The 22,782-nt window shown below is 37.2% G+C and overlaps 1 protein-coding gene across 1 annotated transcript; it reads right to left on the bottom strand.

The window, feature by feature from the left end:
* Positions 1-2,528: 2,528 nt before the first annotated feature.
* On the bottom strand, positions 2,529-21,946 carry ppp1r14aa (protein phosphatase 1, regulatory (inhibitor) subunit 14Aa). Its single transcript, XM_080779911.1, has 4 exons — positions 21,588-21,946; positions 19,879-19,959; positions 19,373-19,405; positions 2,529-2,861 (listed from the first exon to the last, which is right to left on the bottom strand). Exons 1-4 carry the CDS (start codon positions 21,786-21,788, stop codon positions 2,676-2,678), a joined length of 501 nt encoding a protein of 166 aa, XP_080636037.1. The 5' UTR covers positions 21,789-21,946; the 3' UTR covers positions 2,529-2,675.
* Positions 21,947-22,782: the final 836 nt, after the last annotated feature.

Below are 22,782 nucleotides of genomic sequence, written 5' to 3' on the forward strand. Positions count from 1 at the left end.
TTCGTACCTGTACAACTTTTTACGGCCACGGAGGAGTCCATGAGCAGCAGTGTACATTTGTAGTGCTACCTGTAGGACATATGTGCTAAAACACACTTCTGGTATTCCTGGATGTTCGCTCATACAGTTGACTCGTTGTCTGTCGTCTGCCTCGTCTTCACCAATCTCCCGCATTCGTCTCCGAACCTTGAGTAAATTACATGACAGAATTGGTAAGTTGAGTGTTAGTATAGACAGTAGTGGGTGTAAAGCCTGTATTGAAGTGCAACGTTTTTTCAACAGCCAAAAGTGTCAAATAATGGTTAGAAGCTGTTTTTCAACAACCAATGGTTAGAGAAACAACCAAATAATGGTTAGAGAAAGTTTAAAAAATCAAAGCAAATACAGGTAATTCGAAAATGTTATTTTTGTACTTTTGTGTTTCTCTTCTTTATATATTACTTTACTGTTGAAATGTAAAATTTACATTTTAACCAAAGGACCTGTAAATGACAACACAAAAACTAAGGCACTGGTGTCGTACTTCTGGTTTACCGGAACGGGGTGCAACTCCCTGCAGTGCCCTGCTCAATTTGTTGTATTTACATGGTTCATTGGTCCATGGTCTCAGAGGTCATCGTTATAGTCTTCATCATTTTTGAGGCTTTAAAAAAGGTGGAAATCGAGGAAAGTTGCGGAGGAATTGCGGAGTGTTGCGGAAAATTGCGGAAAAAACGATAGGTTATAGCGGATGTTTTTTGATTTTTTTAAAAAAATTGCGGAGTATTGCGGAGGAATTGCGGAGTTTTGCGGAAAATTGCGGAAAAAACGATACGTTATAGCGGATGTTTTTTGATTATTTTTTTTATTGCAGAGTATTGCGGAGGAATTACGGAGTGTTGCGGAAAAATTGCGGAAATTGCAGAAATTGAAAATTGCAAAATTGGAAATTGCGGAAATTGCAAAATTGGAAATTGCGGAAATTCCGCAATTTCCGCAATTTCCAATTTTGCAATTTTCAATTTCCGCAAAGAAATTGGAAATTGCGGAAATTGCGGAAATTGTGGAAATTGAAAATTGCGGAAATTGAAAATTGCGGATATTGCGGAACTTTCTGACGAGCCGAAATCATTTCGGCACTACAGCGGTAAAATAGGAGTATGACTCGGCTCTTCCAAGTACAAAACGAAAACAATGGAAATCCAGTGATTGATATTCTTTATTTTTTCAGACTTAGCAGACCATTTTAAAACTGTAGTAACTTCTCAGTCAAATGTTGTTAGATGTAATGTTATTAGAATTAAAAGGTATTCACATGCATAATGCTATAGCTAGTAGGAACAGTATGCATGTGGTTGATTTCAGTATTGTACAACAAACTGTGATGCTGTGATCACAACAATAAATACATTAAAGAATTAATGACCATGTTCATTTGAAAGGTGATGTGACGTGGGTCTGCTCATCCATTGATTTCAGTATCTTGGTAGGAAAGCATGTGTACAATGCTGTGGTATAAACTATATATTTATATAACATAACTATTTGTTCATGCCCTGCCTTGGCTCACTGTGACTTATACTGTTCTGTATTCTACTCTAAAACTGATTTCTAGTATCTTATGTATAAGAATGAATCTGGATCACATTTCACACATTAACCTGATCTTTATCTCTGCCAAGTTGACCATTTAGTCCCTATAATATACTTAGTTGACTGCGGTGCCCCAGGGGCATGACCTTGGTCTTCTCCGTTTTTCCCTTGACATCAATTGTAAATCTGCTTTCTTTTTAATGTTTGTATAATAGGACATGCCCAGACATTGGGACATCAGGGTACAAGTCAAGCTTGAGTTGTTTGGGCATGTGTACACTAGGGATTTAAGCAACTAGTCGACTATTCAACTAGTCGACTAGTAAATCCACTAGTCGACCTTGCTGGTACTAGTTGACTAGTTGATAAGGCCTCAATATCAGCTAGAATGCTAGATTATAGTCACCAATGTACACAGTTTGTACAAATATAAAAAATAAAGTTAAACAACTAGAGTCTAGTTGAATCTGAATGAACTGAACAGGAAAATGCAAGGGCGAAATGAGAATATTCTTACAAGCACAGCAAAACTGAATACATTTCGGGAGAAACTCGCCATCTGGCGGCAGGCTGCAGGCAAGACATGTTTCCTTGCAGCAACGCTGGATACAAAGACCATTGTATTGTGGCAAATATCTTTGTTCTTGTTTTTACAACTCTATTTAGAAGTATTACTTTGCATAATGCATTGACAAATTGACAAATGTGTGCTCTATATTTTGTAAATGAGTTTTCAAAAATAAATTGATGAAACTGAGGCAGTGTCTCTGTCCTTTTCTTTCTCTTTAAAGTTATTTGATGAGTGCTGTCATGTGTGTTTTTAAAAGTATATTGGGTTCAAAGAACACACACACCCCCCGTTCAAAGAACACACACAAAAAGAACACACACACACATCCCCCCCCCCCCCCCCCCCCCTATATCTAGGTGCTCCCCCGAGATTTTTAGGCTATGAAAAGTGTTCCCTGGGACAAAAAAGGTTGGGAAACACTGAACTATACGACTAGTAAACTAGTAAAAAATCACTAGAAGTGAAAGCCCTATAGTGTACACATCATGTTGTTGTAATGTGTGCGTGCACGGCACTGTGTGTAAGGAGGAGGTCAGAGCGTCTGGTTGTGACTTCGAGGATGCTGCTGCTGCTGGTGGTGATGTGGACTGTTGAAGTGATAAGGCTCGTGGTGGTAGTGGCTGTGGGAGACGGCCGGGTGCTCGATGGTCTCACTCTGTAGCTCGTCTTGCTTATGAAGCCCCTCCAGCTTACTTCCCACCAGCTCCTTGATGAAAGCCTGCAGGACGGAACAGAACAAGTTTACAACAGAACACACAGAGAAGCTCAATATAGATAGCATGCCCCTCCGACGTACGGCATACTATAGCGCGCCGTTTTTCATCATTTTTGATTATTTGACAAAAATGAAAAAATTTAAATTGGAAATTGCGGAAATTGGAAATTGGAAAAAAAAAAAAAACGATGGGTTATAGCCCATGTTTTTTGAAATTTTGAAAAAAAAAGTTAGCCTCGTTTCTCATCATTTTGGACCGTGGGCTATAGCCCATATCGTACGGCATACTATAGCGCGCCGTTTTTCATCATTTTTGAGGAATTGAAAAAAATGACGAAATGACAAAAACGATGGGTTATAGCCCATGTTTTTTGAAATTTTGAAAAAAAAAGTTAGCTTCGTTTCTCATCATTTTGGACCGTGGGCTATAGCCCATATCGTACGGCATACTATAGCGCGCAGTTTTTCATCATTTTTGAAGATTTGAAAAAAATGACGAAATGACAAAAACGATGGGTTATAGCCCATGTTTTTTGAAATTTTGAAAAAAAAAGTTAGCCTCGTTTCTCATCATTTTGGACCATGGGCTATAGCCCATATCGTACGACATACTATAGCGCGCAGTTTTTCATCATTTTTGATGATTTGACAAAAATGAATAAAAGGAAAAAAACGATGGGTTATAGCCCATGTTTTTTGAAATTTTGGAAAAAAAAGTTATCCTCGTTTCTCATCATTTTGGACCATGGGCTATAGCCCATATCGTACGGCATACTATAGCGCGCAGTTTTTCATCATTTTTGAGGATTTGAAAAAAATGACGAAATTACAAAAACGATGGGTTATAGCCCATGTTTTTTGAAATTTTGGAAAAAAAAGTTATCCTCGTTTCTCATCATTTTGGACCGTGGGCTATAGCCCATATCGTACGGCATACTATAGCGCGCCGTTTTTCATCATTTTTGAGGAATTGAAAAAAATGACGAAATGACAAAAACGATGGGTTATAGCCCATGTTTTTTGAAATTTTGGAAAAAAAAGTTAGCCTCGTTTCTCATCATTTTGGACCGTGGGCTATAGCCCATATCGTACGGCATACTATAGCGCGCAGTTTTTCATCATTTTTGAAGATTTGAAAAAAATGACGAAATTACAAAAACGATGGGTTATAGCCCATGTTTTTTGAAATTTTGAAAAAAAAGTTAGCCTCGTTTCTCATCATTTTGGACCATGGGCTATAGCCCATATCGTACGACATACTATAGCGCGCAGTTTTTCATCATTTTTGATGATTTGACAAAAATGAATAAAAGGAAAAAAACGATGGGTTATAGCCCATGTTTTTTGAAATTTTGGAAAAAAAAGTTAGCCTCGTTTCTCATCATTTTGGACCGTGGGCTATAGCCCATATCGTACGGCATACTATAGCGCGCAGTTTTTCATCATTTTTGAAGATTTGAAAAAAATGACGAAATTACAAAAACGATGGGTTATAGCCCATGTTTTTTGAAATTTTGAAAAAAAAGTTAGCCTCGTTTCTCATCATTTTGGACCATGGGCTATAGCCCATATCGTACGACATACTATAGCGCGCAGTTTTTCATCATTTTTGATGATTTGACAAAAATGAATAAAAGGAAAAAAACGATGGGTTATAGCCCATGTTTTTTGAAATTTTGAAAAAAAAAGTTAGCCTCGTTTCTCATCATTTTGGACCATGGGCTAAAGCCCATATCGTACGGCATACTATAGCGCGCCGTTTTTCATCATTTTTGAGGAATTGAAAAAAATGACGAAATGACAAAAACGATGGGTTATAGCCCATGTTTTTTGAAATTTTGGAAAAAAAAGTTAGCCTCGTTTCTCATCATTTTGGACCGTGGGCTATAGCCCATATCGTACGGCATACTATAGCGCGCAGTTTTTCATCATTTTTGATGATTTGACAAAAATTAATAAAAGGAAAAAAACGATGGGTTATAGCCCATGTTTTTTGAAATTTTGGAAAAAAAAGTTAGCCTCGTTTCTCATCATTTTGGACCATGGGCTATAGCCCATATCGTACGGCATACTATAGCGCGCCGTTTTTCATCATTTTTGAGGAATTGAAAAAAATGACGAAATGACAAAAACGATGGGTTATAGCCCATGTTTTTTGAAATTTTGAAAAAAAAGTTAGCCTCGTTTCTCATCATTTTGGACCATGGGCTATAGCCCATATCGTACGACATACTATAGCGCGCAGTTTTTCATCATTTTTGAGGATTTGAAAAAAATGACGAAATTACAAAAACGATGGGTTATAGCCCATGTTTTTTGAAATTTTGAAAAAAAAAGTTAGCCTCGTTTCTCATCATTTTGGACCATGGGCTATAGCCCATATCGTACGGCATACTATAGCGCGCCGTTTTTCATCATTTTTGAGGAATTGAAAAAAATGACAAAATGACAAAAACGATGGGTTATAGCCCATGTTTTTTGAAATTTTGGAAAAAAAAGTTAGCCTCGTTTCTCATTATTTTGGACCATGGGCTATAGCCCATATCGTACGGCATACTATAGCGCGCCGTTTTTCATCATTTTTGAGGAATTGAAAAAAATGACGAAATGACAAAAACGATGGGTTATAGCCCATGTTTTTTGAAATTTTGGAAAAAAAAGTTAGCCTCGTTTCTCATCATTTTGGACCGTGGGCTATAGCCCATATCGTACGGCATACTATAGTGCGCAGTTTTTCATCATTTTTGAAGATTTGAAAAAAATGACGAAATGACAAAAACGATGGGTTATAGCCCATGTTTTTTGAAATTTTGAAAAAAAAAGTTAGCCTCGTTTCTCATCATTTTGGACCATGGGCTATAGCCCATATCGTACGACATACTATAGCGCGCAGTTTTTCATCATTCTTGATGATTTGACAAAAATTAATAAAAGGAAAAAAACGATGGGTTATAGCCCATGTTTTTTGAAATTTTGGAAAAAAAAGTTAGCCTCGTTTCTCATCATTTTGGACCGTGGGCTATAGCCCATATCGTACGGCATACTATAGCGCGCAGTTTTTCATCATTTTTGAAGATTTGAAAAAAATGACGAAATGACAAAAACGATGGGTTATAGCCCATGTTTTTTGAAATTTTGAAAAAAAAAGTTAGCCTCGTTTCTCATCATTTTGGACCATGGGCTATAGCCCATATCGTACGACATACTATAGCGCGCAGTTTTTCATCATTTTTGATGATTTGACAAAAATGAATAAAAGGAAAAAAACGATGGGTTATAGCCCATGTTTTTTGAAATTTTGAAAAAAAAAGTTATCCTCGTTTCTCATCATTTTGGACCATGGGCTATAGCCCATATCGTACGGCATACTATAGCGCGCCGTTTTTCATAATTTTTGAGGAATTGAAAAAAATGACGAAATGACAAAAACGATGGGTTATAGCCCATGTTTTTTGAAATTTTGGAAAAAAAAGTTAGCCTCGTTTCTCATCATTTTGGACCGTGGGCTATAGCCCATATCGTACGGCATACTATAGTGCGCAGTTTTTCATCATTTTTGAAGATTTGAAAAAATGACGAAATGACAAAAACGATGGGTTATAGCCCATGTTTTTTGAAATTTTGAAAAAAAAAGTTAGCCTCGTTTCTCATCATTTTGGACCATGGGCTATAGCCCATATCGTACGACATACTATAGCGCGCAGTTTTTCATCATTTTTGATGATTTGACAAAAATGAATAAAAGGAAAAAAACGATGGGTTATAGCCCATGTTTTTTGAAATTTTGAAAAAAAAAGTTAGCCTCGTTTCTCATCATTTTGGACCATGGGCTATAGCCCATATCGTACGGCATACTATAGCGCGCCGTTTTTCATCATTTTTGAGGAATTGAAAAAAATGACGAAATGACAAAAACGATGGGTTATAGGCTAGCCCATGTTTTTTGAAATTTTGAAAAAAAAAGTTAGCCTCGTTTCTCATCATTTTGGACCGTGGGCTATAGCCCATATCGTACGGCATACTATAGCGCGCAGTTTTTCATAATTTTTGAAGATTTGAAAAAAATGACGAAATGACAAAAACGATGGGTTATAGCCCATGTTTTTTGAAATTTTGAAAAAAAAGGTTAGCCTCGTTTCTCATCATTTTGGACCATGGGCTATAGCCCATATCGTACGACATACTATAGCGCGCAGTTTTTCATCATTTTTGATGATTTGACAAAAATGAATAAAAGGAAAAAAACGATGGGTTATAGCCCATGTTTTTTGAAATTTTGAAAAAAAAAGTTAGCCTCGTTTCTCATCATTTTGGACCATGGGCTATAGCCCATATCGTACGGCATACTATAGCGCGCAGTTTTTCATCATTTTTGATGATTTGACAAAAATGACGAAATGACAAAAACGATGGGTTATAGCCCATGTTTTTTGAAATTTTGAAAAAAAAAGTTAGCCTCGTTTCTCATCATTTTGGACCATGGGCTATAGCCCATATCGTACGACATACTATAGCGCGCAGTTTTTCATCATTTTTGATGATTTGACAAAAATTAATAAAAGGAAAAAAACGATGGGTTATAGCCCATGTTTTTTGAAATTTTGGAAAAAAAAGTTAGCCTCGTTTCTCATCATTTTGGACCATGGGCTATAGCCCATATCGTACGGCATACTATAGCGCGCCGTTTTTCATCATTTTTGAGGAATTGAAAAAAATGACGAAATGACAAAAACGATGGGTTATAGCCCATGTTTTTTGAAATTTTGAAAAAAAAAGTTAGCCTCGTTTCTCATCATTTTGGACCATGGGCTATAGCCCATATCGTACGGCATACTATAGCGCGCCGTTTTTCATCATTTTTGAGGAATTGAAAAAAATGACGAAATGACAAAAACGATGGGTTATAGCCCATGTTTTTTGAAATTTTGAAAAAAAAAGTTAGCCTCGTTTCTCATCATTTTGGACCGTGGGCTATAGCCCATATCGTACGGCATACTATAGCGCGCAGTTTTTCATCATTTTTGAAGATTTGAAAAAAATGACGAAATGACAAAAACGATGGGTTATAGCCCATGTTTTTTGAAATTTTGAAAAAAAAAGTTAGCCTCGTTTCTCATCATTTTGGACCATGGGCTATAGCCCATATCGTACGGCATACTATAGCGCGCCGTTTTTCATCATTTTTGAGGAATTGAAAAAAATGACGAAATGACAAAAACGATGGGTTATAGCCCATGTTTTTTGAAATTTTGAAAAAAAAAGTTAGCCTCGTTTCTCATCATTTTGGACCATGGGCTATAGCCCATATCGTACGGCATACTATAGCGCGCCGTTTTTCATCATTTTTGAGGAATTGAAAAAAATGACGAAATGACAAAAACGATGGGTTATAGCCCATGTTTTTTGAAATTTTGGAAAAAAAAGTTAGCCTCGTTTCTCATCATTTTGGACCGTGGGCTATAGCCCATATCGTACGGCATACTATAGCGCGCAGTTTTTCATCATTTTTGATGATTTGACAAAAATTAATAAAAGGAAAAAAACGATGGGTTATAGCCCATGTTTTTTGAAATTTTGGAAAAAAAAGTTAGCCTCGTTTCTCATCATTTTGGACCATGGGCTATAGCCCATATCGTACGGCATACTATAGCGCGCCGTTTTTCATCATTTTTGAGGAATTGAAAAAAATGACGAAATGACAAAAACGATGGGTTATAGCCCATGTTTTTTGAAATTTTGAAAAAAAAGTTAGCCTCGTTTCTCATCATTTTGGACCATGGGCTATAGCCCATATCGTACGACATACTATAGCGCGCAGTTTTTCATCATTTTTGAGGATTTGAAAAAAATGACGAAATTACAAAAACGATGGGTTATAGCCCATGTTTTTTGAAATTTTGAAAAAAAAAGTTAGCCTCGTTTCTCATCATTTTGGACCATGGGCTATAGCCCATATCGTACGGCATACTATAGCGCGCCGTTTTTCATCATTTTTGAGGAATTGAAAAAAATGACAAAATGACAAAAACGATGGGTTATAGCCCATGTTTTTTGAAATTTTGGAAAAAAAAGTTAGCCTCGTTTCTCATTATTTTGGACCATGGGCTATAGCCCATATCGTACGGCATACTATAGCGCGCCGTTTTTCATCATTTTTGAGGAATTGAAAAAAATGACGAAATGACAAAAACGATGGGTTATAGCCCATGTTTTTTGAAATTTTGGAAAAAAAAGTTAGCCTCGTTTCTCATCATTTTGGACCGTGGGCTATAGCCCATATCGTACGGCATACTATAGTGCGCAGTTTTTCATCATTTTTGAAGATTTGAAAAAAATGACGAAATGACAAAAACGATGGGTTATAGCCCATGTTTTTTGAAATTTTGAAAAAAAAAGTTAGCCTCGTTTCTCATCATTTTGGACCATGGGCTATAGCCCATATCGTACGACATACTATAGCGCGCAGTTTTTCATCATTCTTGATGATTTGACAAAAATTAATAAAAGGAAAAAAACGATGGGTTATAGCCCATGTTTTTTGAAATTTTGGAAAAAAAAGTTAGCCTCGTTTCTCATCATTTTGGACCGTGGGCTATAGCCCATATCGTACGGCATACTATAGCGCGCAGTTTTTCATCATTTTTGAAGATTTGAAAAAAATGACGAAATGACAAAAACGATGGGTTATAGCCCATGTTTTTTGAAATTTTGAAAAAAAAAGTTAGCCTCGTTTCTCATCATTTTGGACCATGGGCTATAGCCCATATCGTACGACATACTATAGCGCGCAGTTTTTCATCATTTTTGATGATTTGACAAAAATGAATAAAAGGAAAAAAACGATGGGTTATAGCCCATGTTTTTTGAAATTTTGAAAAAAAAAGTTATCCTCGTTTCTCATCATTTTGGACCATGGGCTATAGCCCATATCGTACGGCATACTATAGCGCGCCGTTTTTCATAATTTTTGAGGAATTGAAAAAAATGACGAAATGACAAAAACGATGGGTTATAGCCCATGTTTTTTGAAATTTTGGAAAAAAAAGTTAGCCTCGTTTCTCATCATTTTGGACCGTGGGCTATAGCCCATATCGTACGGCATACTATAGTGCGCAGTTTTTCATCATTTTTGAAGATTTGAAAAAATGACGAAATGACAAAAACGATGGGTTATAGCCCATGTTTTTTGAAATTTTGAAAAAAAAAGTTAGCCTCGTTTCTCATCATTTTGGACCATGGGCTATAGCCCATATCGTACGACATACTATAGCGCGCAGTTTTTCATCATTTTTGATGATTTGACAAAAATGAATAAAAGGAAAAAAACGATGGGTTATAGCCCATGTTTTTTGAAATTTTGAAAAAAAAAGTTAGCCTCGTTTCTCATCATTTTGGACCATGGGCTATAGCCCATATCGTACGGCATACTATAGCGCGCCGTTTTTCATCATTTTTGAGGAATTGAAAAAAATGACGAAATGACAAAAACGATGGGTTATAGGCTAGCCCATGTTTTTTGAAATTTTGAAAAAAAAAGTTAGCCTCGTTTCTCATCATTTTGGACCGTGGGCTATAGCCCATATCGTACGGCATACTATAGCGCGCAGTTTTTCATAATTTTTGAAGATTTGAAAAAAATGACGAAATGACAAAAACGATGGGTTATAGCCCATGTTTTTTGAAATTTTGAAAAAAAAGGTTAGCCTCGTTTCTCATCATTTTGGACCATGGGCTATAGCCCATATCGTACGACATACTATAGCGCGCAGTTTTTCATCATTTTTGATGATTTGACAAAAATGAATAAAAGGAAAAAAACGATGGGTTATAGCCCATGTTTTTTGAAATTTTGAAAAAAAAAGTTAGCCTCGTTTCTCATCATTTTGGACCATGGGCTATAGCCCATATCGTACGGCATACTATAGCGCGCAGTTTTTCATCATTTTTGATGATTTGACAAAAATGACGAAATGACAAAAACGATGGGTTATAGCCCATGTTTTTTGAAATTTTGAAAAAAAAAGTTAGCCTCGTTTCTCATCATTTTGGACCATGGGCTATAGCCCATATCGTACGACATACTATAGCGCGCAGTTTTTCATCATTTTTGATGATTTGACAAAAATTAATAAAAGGAAAAAAACGATGGGTTATAGCCCATGTTTTTTGAAATTTTGGAAAAAAAAGTTAGCCTCGTTTCTCATCATTTTGGACCATGGGCTATAGCCCATATCGTACGGCATACTATAGCGCGCCGTTTTTCATCATTTTTGAGGAATTGAAAAAAATGACGAAATGACAAAAACGATGGGTTATAGCCCATGTTTTTTGAAATTTTGAAAAAAAAAGTTAGCCTCGTTTCTCATCATTTTGGACCATGGGCTATAGCCCATATCGTACGGCATACTATAGCGCGCCGTTTTTCATCATTTTTGAGGAATTGAAAAAAATGACGAAATGACAAAAACGATGGGTTATAGCCCATGTTTTTTGAAATTTTGAAAAAAAAAGTTAGCCTCGTTTCTCATCATTTTGGACCGTGGGCTATAGCCCATATCGTACGGCATACTATAGCGCGCAGTTTTTCATCATTTTTGAAGATTTGAAAAAAATGACGAAATGACAAAAACGATGGGTTATAGCCCATGTTTTTTGAAATTTTGAAAAAAAAGGTTAGCCTCGTTTCTCATCATTTTGGACCATGGGCTATAGCCCATATCGTACGACATACTATAGCGCGCAGTTTTTCATCATTTTTGATGATTTGACAAAAATGAATAAAAGGAAAAAAACGATGGGTTATAGCCCATGTTTTTTGAAATTTTGAAAAAAAAAGTTAGCCTCGTTTCTCATCATTTTGGACCATGGGCTATAGCCCATATCGTACGGCATACTATAGCGCGCAGTTTTTCATCATTTTTGAGGAATTGAAAAAAATGACAAAATGACAAAAACGATGGGTTATAGCCCATGTTTTTTGAAATTTTGGAAAAAAAAGTTAGCCTCGTTTCTCATCATTTTAGACCGTGGGCTATAGCCCATATCGTACGGCATACTATAGCGCGCAGTTTTTCATCATTTTTGAAGATTTGAAAAAAATGACGAAATGACAAAAACGATGGGTTATAGCCCATGTTTTTTGAAATTTTGAAAAAAAAAGTTAGCCTCGTTTCTCATCATTTTGGACCATGGGCTATAGCCCATATCGTACGACATACTATAGCGCGCAGTTTTTCATCATTTTTGATGATTTGACAAAAATGAATAAAAGGAAAAAAACGATGGGTTATAGCCCATGTTTTTTGAAATTTTGAAAAAAAAAGTTAGCCTCGTTTCTCATCATTTTGGACCATGGGCTATAGCCCATATCGTACGGCATACTATAGCGCGCAGTTTTTCATCATTTTTGATGATTTGACAAAAATGACGAAATGACAAAAACGATGGGTTATAGCCCATGTTTTTTGAAATTTTGAAAAAAAAAAGTTAGCCTCGTTTCTCATCATTTTGGACCATGGGCTATAGCCCATATCGTACGACATACTATAGCGCGCAGTTTTTCATCATTTTTGATGATTTGACAAAAATGAATAAAAGGAAAAAAACGATGGGTTATAGCCCATGTTTTTTGAAATTTTGGAAAAAAAAGTTATCCTCGTTTCTCATTATTTTGGACCATGGGCTATAGCCCATATCGTACGGCATACTATAGCGCGCCGTTTTTCATCATTTTTGAGGAATTGAAAAAAATGACGAAATGACAAAAACGATGGGTTATAGCCCATGTTTTTTGAAATTTTGGAAAAGAAAGTTAGCCTCGTTTCTCATCATTTTGGACCGTGGGCTATAGCCCATATCGTACGGCATACTATAGCGCGCAGTTTTTCATCATTTTTGAAGATTTGAAAAAAATGACGAAATGACAAAAACGATGGGTTATAGCCCATGTTTTTTGAAATTTTGAAAAAAAAAGTTAGCCTCGTTTCTCATCATTTTGGACCATGGGCTATAGCCCATATCGTACGACATACTATAGCGCGCAGTTTTTCATCATTTTTGATGATTTGACAAAAATGAATAAAAGGAAAAAAACGATGGGTTATAGCCCATGTTTTTTGAAATTTTGAAAAAAAAAGTTATCCTCGTTTCTCATTATTTTGGACCATGGGCTATAGCCCATATCGTACGGCATACTATAGCGCGCCGTTTTTCATCATTTTTGAGGAATTGAAAAAAATGACGAAATGACAAAAACGATGGGTTATAGCCCATGTTTTTTGAAATTTTGAAAAAAAAAGTTATCCTCGTTTCTCATTATTTTGGACCATGGGCTATAGCCCATATCGTACGGCATACTATAGCGCGCCGTTTTTCATCATTTTTGAGGAATTGAAAAAAATGACGAAATGACAAAAACGATGGGTTATAGCCCATGTTTTTTGAAATTTTGGAAAAAAAGGTTAGCCTCGTTTCTCATCATTTTGGACCGTGGGCTATAGCCCATATCATACGGCATACTATAGTGCGCAGTTTTTCATCATTTTTGAAGATTTGAAAAAAATGACGAAATGACAAAAACGATGGGTTATAGCCCATGTTTTTTGAAATTTTGAAAAGAAAAGTTAGCCTCGTTTCTCATCATTTTGGACCATGGGCTATAGCCCATATCGTACGACATACTATAGCGCGCAGTTTTTCATCATTTTTGATGATTTGACAAAAATTAATAAAAGGAAAAAAACGATGGGTTATAGCCCATGTTTTTTGAAATTTTGGAAAAAGAAGTTAGCCTCGTTTCTCATCATTTTGGACCGTGGGCTATAGCCCATATCGTACGGCATACTATAGCGCGCAGTTTTTCATCATTTTTGAAGATTTGAAAAAATGACGAAATGACAAAAACGATGGGTTATAGCCCATGTTTTTTGAAATTTTGAAAAAAAAAGTTAGCCTCGTTTCTCATCATTTTGGACCATGGGCTATAGCCCATATCGTACGGCATACTATAGCGCGCAGTTTTTCATCATTTTTGATGATTTGACAAAAATGAATAAAAGGAAAAAAACGATGGGTTATAGCCCATGTTTTTTGAAATTTTGAAAAAAAAAGTTATCCTCGTTTCTCATTATTTTGGACCATGGGCTATAGCCCATATCGTACGGCATACTATAGCGCGCCGTTTTTCATCATTTTTGAGGAATTGAAAAAAATGACGAAATGACAAAAACGATGGGTTATAGCCCATGTTTTTTGAAATTTTGGAAAAAAAAGTTAGCCTCGTTTCTCATCATTTTGGACCGTGGGCTATAGCCCATATCGTACGGCATACTATAGTGCGCAGTTTTTCATCATTTTTGAAGATTTGAAAAAAATGACGAAATGACAAAAACGATGGGTTATAGCCCATGTTTTTTGAAATTTTGAAAAAAAAAGTTATCCTCGTTTCTCATTATTTTGGACCATGGGCTATAGCCCATATCGTACGGCATACTATAGCGCGCCGTTTTTCATCATTTTTGAGGAATTGAAAAAAATGACGAAATGACAAAAACGATGGGTTATAGCCCATGTTTTTTGAAATTTTGGAAAAAAAAGTTAGCCTCGTTTCTCATCATTTTGGACCGTGGGCTATAGCCCATATCGTACGGCATACTATAGTGCGCAGTTTTTCATCATTTTTGAAGATTTGAAAAAAATGACGAAATGACAAAAACGATGGGTTATAGCCCATGTTTTTTGAAATTTTGGGAAAAAAAGTTAGCCTCGTTTCTCATCATTTTGGACCATGGGCTATAGCCCATATCGTACGACATACTATAGCGCGCAGTTTTTCATCATTTTTGATGATTTGACAAAAATTAATAAAAGGAAAAAAACGATGGGTTATAGCCCATGTTTTTTGAAATTTTGGAAAAAAAAGTTATCCTCGTTTCTCATCATTTTGGACCATGGGCTATAGCCCATATCGTACGGCATACTATAGCGCGCCGTTTTTCATCATTTTTGAGGAATTGAAAAAAATGACGAAATGACAAAAACGATGGGTTATAGCCCATGTTTTTTGAAATTTTGAAAAAAAAAAGTTAGCCTCGTTTCTCATCATTTTGGACCATGGGCTATAGCCCATATCGTACGACATACTATAGCGCGCAGTTTTTCATCATTTTTGAGGATTTGAAAAAAATGACGAAATTACAAAAACGATGTTTTCATGTTTTTTGAAATTTTGAAAAAAAAAGTTAGCCTCGTTTCTCATCATTTTGGACCATGGGCTATAGCCCATATCGTACGGCATACTATAGCGCGCCGTTTTTCATCATTTTTGAGGAATTGAAAAAAATGACAAAATGACAAAAACGATGGGTTATAGCCCATGTTTTTTGAAATTTTGGGAAAAAAAGTTAGCCTCGTTTCTCATCATTTTGGACCGTGGGCTATAGCCCATATCGTACGGCATACTATAGCGCGCAGTTTTTCATCATTTTTGAAGATTTGAAAAAAATGAATAAAAGGAAAAAAACGATGGGTTATAGCCCATGTTTTTTGAAATTTTGAAAAAAAAAGTTAGCCTCGTTTCTCATCATTTTGGACCATGGGCTATAGCCCATATCGTACGACATACTATAGCGCGCAGTTTTTCATCATTTTTGATGATTTGACAAAAATGAATAAAAGGAAAAAAACGATGGGTTATAGCCCATGTTTTTTGAAATTTTGAAAAAAAAAGTTATCCTCGTTTCTCATTATTTTGGACCATGGGCTATAGCCCATATCGTACGGCATACTATAGCGCGCCGTTTTTCATCATTTTTGAGGAATTGAAAAAAATGACGAAATGACAAAAACGATGGGTTATAGCCCATGTTTTTTGAAATTTTGAAAAAAAAAGTTAGCCTCGTTTCTCATCATTTTGGACCATGGGCTATAGCCCATATCGTACGACATACTATAGCGCGCAGTTTTTCATCATTTTTGATGATTTGACAAAAATGAATAAAAGGAAAAAAACGATGGGTTATAGCCCATGTTTTTTGAAATTTTGAAAAAAAAAGTTATCCTCGTTTCTCATTATTTTGGACCATGGGCTATAGCCCATATCGTACGGCATACTATAGCGCGCCGTTTTTCATCATTTTTGAGGAATTGAAAAAAATGACGAAATGACAAAAACGATGGGTTATAGCCCATGTTTTTTGAAATTTTGAAAAAAAAAGTTAGCCTCGTTTCTCATCATTTTGGACCGTGGGCTATAGCCCATATCGTACGGCATACTATAGCGCGCAGTTTTTCATCATTTTTGAAGATTTGAAAAAAATGACGAAATGAAAAAAACGATGGGTTATAGCCCATGTTTTTTGAAATTTTGGAAAAAAAAGTTAGCCTCGTTTCTCATCATTTTGGACCATGGGCTATAGCCCATATCGTACGGCATACTATAGCGCGCCGTTTTTCATCATTTTTTATTATTTGACAAAAATGAAAAAATTAAAATTGGAAATTGCGGAAATTGTGGAATTTGACAAAAATGAAAAAATGAAAATTGCGGAAATTGGAAATTGAAAAAAAAAAAAACGATGGGTTATAGCCCATGTTTTTTGAAATTTTGAAAAAAAAAGTTAGCCTCGTTTCTCATCATTTTGGACCATGGGCTATAGCCCATATCGTACGACATACTATAGCGCGCAGTTTTTCATCATTTTTGATGATTTGACAAAAATGAATAAAAGGAAAAAAACGATGGGTTATAGCCCATGTTTTTTGAAATTTTGAAAAAAAAAGTTAGCCTCGTTTCTCATCATTTTGGACCATGGGCTATAGCCCATATCGTACGGCATACTATAGCGCGCAGTTTTTCATCATTTTTGATGATTTGACAAAAATGACGAAATGACAAAAACGATGGGTTATAGCCCATGTTTTTTGAAATTTTGAAAAAAAAAGTTATCCTTGTTTCTCATCATTTTGGACCATGGGCTATAGCCCATATCGTACGACATACTATAGCGCGCAGTTTTTCATCATTTTTGATGATTTGACAAAAATGAATAAAAGGAAAAAAACGATGGGTTATAGCCCATGTTTTTTGAAATTTTGGAAAAAAAAGTTAGCCTCGTTTCTCATCATTTTGGACCATGGGCTATAGCCCATATCGTACGCCAGGCTACCACCGCGTGAGAAACCCATTCAGTACGGGAACCTCTTTTGGTGTTTTGAAAGCACGATGTCATACTTAAGCGATTGAAAAAGTGCCGCGCTATGAGCTTGTAGATCTGCTATTTATTTATTTTTAATCGTGAAAATGTGGCGCAAATCTTTGAATATATATTCTGTCAGAGCGAACGTTTTAAACTCAAATCTATGCCTCCGGTGGGATCCCTGGAGCAACATATATTCAGATGGGGGTCCGTGGCCAAATACAGATAATTCTGGGGGTCCTTGACGTGGAAAAAGGTTGAGCACCACTGACATAGGTTTTTCCGAAAACTGTTCAGACTTAAAAGCCTTCTTTTTCTTTTTTTTTTAAATCGGCTTCAGGTCTAAATGGGTTAAACGGCAAACACCTTCAAAGAGCCTGTGGCCGGGCAGAAATAGCTGTGCCTTATTTATTAATGAGCTCCATCAATAGCAAGACAGTGAATAGCAAGATTGCAGATAAAACAGGAGGAACAACAAGTGATGAAGTTGTTTGACATTTAACATTCCAATTTGTTGGAAGCCCTGTGGAATTATCATTGGGAAAAAAATATAAAATAATGTTGGTTTGTCATTTTATGCTCCCAATTCTATCTTTACTGAAGTAAAGATATTATATCTTTACGTGCAGATTTTTTTCATTTCTTATTTTTTTTTCTCCATTTTTTATTATTTTATTTCTTGATTTGTGACTTTATTTTGATCCAGCACCCAGCCTATATAGGTATATAGATGTGTGTGTCCTTTTTGGCTGTTTGTTCAGCCTCCTCTACTACTTAATACCGGTTAAAAACATTCTACGGTATTCTGCCATATTTTCGCTGATGTTGGGACCTTAAAAAAAAACATTTTGGGGACAACAGAAACTTTGTGTCAATCGTAGGAAAATTTTAACCATTTTTGGTTCTGTGTTTTATGTCCCAAAAATGTAAAGGAGGCCTTTGAGAGTTGCAGAGAACCTTGGAGAGTAGTGGGAGGATGACCTGACAGGCCATGCGAGAGGAAGTTACGCACTCTGCCGAACAGTGTTTTCTTTTTTGCAGCATCAAATTTAATTTTAGTCATATTTTAGTCACCTGGAATGTTTTAGTGTGAGTCTAGTTTTAGTCGACTAAATGTCTGCAGTTCAAGTTTTTTTTTTGTGTGCCGTCGTAATGGCTCATTTTACACTTGTTTCCTCAGTGTTGAGTTACGTTAGTTGAGAGAACGAAAGAGAGAGACAATTCTTTTTTTTATATATGCCAGATGAGAAAAAAAGAAAACCAGCCTTCACAATAATAGATTAGCCTGCTCTTGTCCCTGTGTTTGTGTAAGTCTGCACTGGACTCTCTGAGGCCCTACACTTTCACCAAAAGACTCATTGTCCTCGGGAAAAGAAATGGAAGGAGAAAAAGAGAGGCTACACAGATCGCCATTGTTTACACGGCGCGTCTGCGGTAGGACGTGTCAGACACTGCTAAAAGCACTGCGTGCAGGAGGGCAGGGAAGCCTATGTAGACTAGAGTGGGTGGTCAATGTCATGTCCATAACATGACTATCGCTGTTCCATTTTGAAAGCGAAACAGTGAGCATGTGTACACCAGGGGCACGACAAATAAACTGTCCAGAAATTGCTCGCAAGAATTTCCCATAAATATTCATATAGTTTAATGCCTCATTCATACAGGTTGATGCCTTAATTTGCAGTGAAAACCCAACCTCATTTTGAATTAAAACTGTCTCTTTATATTTGCGAAAACATTTTGTTTCAGGCAAATTAACCGCACGAATATAGTCACACGTGTAAAGTCCTTTACACGTGTAAAGTCCTTGGAAACCTTGTATGTCTGAAACCATTCCTTTTTTTTTATCATTATTTTAAACAAAATTGTAGCTGATCTACAAGCTCACAAATGTGTCACATTGTGTTGTGAGCCCGTAGATCGGCAATTTTCACAACTTTTGAATGATGAAGAAGGGCATTCATTTATTTTTAAAAAAAATGCATAAAGGGCCTTGCAAACGTGAAGCGAGGAACGCAGGCGTTGTTGCCTGGATCAACACAGGTCTCCTCCAGGTCTGCTGAAGAGGGGGGCAACAACGCAAGCGTAAAAGAAAAAGCTAAACAGAATCCAGGCCTGGTGAGTCGCGGGCTTGTGCACGTAACGAGCACACGCGCATCAAATTCACGGGACCGCGCTCACGTAAATACGCTGGCGTTGTCGCACCGCGAAAAACCCAAGTCTCATTGAAAATGAACTATAGGCACGTTTTATCGCTCCCCATTTGCAAGGCCCTTTAAACATTTAATCATGGAGATACGAGGTCAACTTAAAACGTACCTCTGTGTCGCTGCTGCACTTGTGAAGAAGCTCCTGCTCAGAGAAGAAAGAACATTGTAACCAAGCAGCCACATGTACATTTATTGTACAGTGTACAATAGAACCATAGAGTAAGACAGTGTTACTGTACGACAACTCCGTTCACTTCATGGGGCAATGGGGCTCTTCTACATAGACTTCTATTGAATGGAGACAACCAGAAGTTTACGGAATGCATTGGAGACAGTCTAATATGGGTTCGTGCGAGTACATGAACCACTTGACCACTGACCAGGCTGTTTTCTGCCCCCTCAATGTCGTAACTCTGTCTTACTCTATGGCTCCTCTGATTTACATGAAAGTAGAATTCATCTTTTAATCCTAGTAGAAATTATGATTTTTGCAAGACTGGCTTCTCTTTATTTAAGATCACTTAATGATAATATGCTTTTATTTTATGACTCAACATTTTCTGAAATGTGGAAACTTTTAGCAATGAGTAATTAACTCATCAGGTAGCCTTTTACCTTTAACTTTATGACCCTCTCCTCATCATTTGGAAGGTCAAGCAGGTCATCAATGTTCACCTCATCTGGCATGTCGTCCTCCTGAGGAGTACAAACACAGACATACAATTTGAGTGGAAAACGTTCCCAATACAAAGTGAAAATGACATTTTGTTTTTCAATCATCGCAGTCAGGCAGAAACCTTGTATCTGCAGACACATTTTAACTCTATTCTTATTTCGAAAAGTATTAACAAGAGCTTGTGGCTAAATAATAATTACAGTAGATCCAACACGGGTTATTATTATTATTTTCGGAACCGTTTTGGACATACAAGTTGTCCACCCAAGTGACCCGCGACAATAACGACACAATATTAGGATTCAGCCCAACACACAAATGCATCTCAATCATGGGGCCGAGGGGTAACAAACAATGTCCATGTAATACTGTAACAGTTGCACGCTCACATTGAACAAAAGGCACATTGTACAACAAGCTCAGTGGAAGGAGGAGAGTCCCACTCGGCACTCGTCCATTCCACAGCACCAAACTGCATATCATTTGGTTGGTTTGGTGCTTTGGTGCATACATAATTCCAACTCACAGCAGCCCTAGCTGCTTCATTTCTCTAAAGAAATGAAATAGCTTTTCGTGTTGCCTGAAAACCTCAACACACTTTACAGTCTCTCCATAAAAAAACTGCTGCAAAATAAGAACTTTACTTTACTTTCAGTTCAGTTCAGTTAAGTTCATGAAAAGTGCACTCTGCAATCTTTAGTCGCTGAGACGCTGACTAAAGATTGAAATGGGCTTGACACCAGAGGTCTGTGAATGCTGCTGGGCCCCTGATTGGCCCCTTAAGCATCCGAGAACTGTTATATCAACAGATTATCGCCATCTGAATTATGTTGCTGCAGCTGTACTCTCATTTCTTCTCACATATTTCAACAGAACCTTGTATTTCATCTATGGGCCAGTAGGCCTATAGCTATAATTTCTCCCTGCCATGATGAAAACTGCCATGATTTAGAAGACTATTTCTTTTTTAATGTCGACGTCAGGCCTAAATGAACACACCAGGGATTTGTGTATAAGGTCCTGTCAATTATGTCACTGGAGCCTAGCTGGACATGTTTACCTCCTGATGGAGGGACCTGCCCTTTTCCTGTTTATGCATCCATCATTCCTCTCTGTCCCCAAAACACTGCCCATGTAAGGCGAGCAAAGCATCTGCAGCCACATGCATGTACTGTAGGACTACAGCAGACTACATCACTGAGAATAATGGTAGCAGCTGTGTAGGTTTTATTTCTCTCTGGGGTGCTTCATGCCTTTTAAGGAGAACTGAGATGTGCTCTTTACTGAAATCTGCTGCAACTCCAATTCTAAAAACGCGTAATATCTCAGTTAATTTGACTGACAAAATAATCAAATTTCTATTGTCTTATATGTGAAAGAATAACGTGCAATGGGAAGATCCGTTTAAGCCACAAAGTGTGTAAACTAGTGTTTAGGCCAATATAGGCTATAATAGATTAGCCAATAACTTTAAAATGCCTTTAAATTAATTCAAGTATTGAATTGGTAGGCTGTGCTTTCTACAGATTTTTACTGTAGAAAGCACAGCCTACCAATTCAACCATTTCAGTTTGTAAGACAGTTCTCGACTGAGCGAATACTTGATTCGACCTCGTGTGGTCATAATATATTTTAGAACCAAACGCACCTTCCCCGAGTAGAGCTGGTCGAGGCATTCGTCGATCCACTTCTCCACGTCTAGTCGTTTTTGGAGCTCCTTTCTGTTGTATTTCACCGTAACACGGGCTCTTCTCTGGATATTACATGATCCACCGTGGTCTTCCAAAGATTCAAAATCGGACGACGAGGCGTCGTCTTCAGGTGTCGCCATGGTCCCGTCGGCTGCCATATGCCTCGTCCAACTGGTTCTCAAACAAAGTGAAGTGCAACTTAGTCAGTGCACTGCACTGCGTGTGTGAGGCTCTGGGGATGGATGGTGGTGACAAAAGGAGTCGACTCTTGACAGCTCAACAGTTGAGACTGCAGTGTATCTGGATGGACTAGTTCGTTCCCTATCTACAGCATATTATCACTGCAGGTCACACCGGAGAGACAGAATTCCACTGGAGAGAGGCCACATGGGGGAGGAAAGTTTATAAAACAGACTGACACACTTTTCAGCACTTAGCTATAGGATAGCCTAGCTAAACATGTAGGCTAAGCAATTTTTTTCTCCTTCTTAATTCAGTAGCATAGCCAAGACAGTATTCTCTGACTGTAGAGGCAAGCTCAAACTATACTTTGCCTCTCGGCTGGGCACATGCATTATACAGAAATCGTTTTTGACGCGTAGTAATATATTGTCCAGGCATTGACTGCTGTAGGGTGATGTTCCCATTTATTGTACACTTTTGTCATACAGCAGTTTTCGTAATGCAAATATATAAAATGATACGGTAAAAACCGTGTGATCTCTAGCCTTCTGTGCCCATACCTTCCAAACCATTCAACCTGGCTTGTTGCATTGCACCTGTGTTCTATATGCCAATCCTGTGTGACACACACCCCCCATGGTGAACCCGCCCATCAAACGGGTTAAAGGCACACACAGGCAGAAATGGCTCCTTCACTGACGTTATGCTATAATTGATCAAAACAATCAATCGTCTGTGAAAAATTAAATCATTGTTCCACTAGGTTGCAGCCTACAGTAAAGTAAAGACCTCAGTGGAACTGGAAATAGTCTTGTGAGTGACCTTACTGTGATGGTGATTAGTGAATATATATATTAGTGAATTTGTGTAGCCTGCCCAGTTCAAAGCCTATATCTGTTGTATTTTAATTCATCAAACTAAATAATTCAGTCAATGAATCAGTTTAGGCTAACATGTAGGCCTATGTAC

The sequence above is a fragment of the Protomyctophum bolini genome, assembly GCF_963924005.1.
Source record: "Protomyctophum bolini genome assembly, chromosome: 13".
NCBI lineage: Eukaryota > Metazoa > Chordata > Actinopteri > Myctophiformes > Myctophidae > Protomyctophum > Protomyctophum bolini.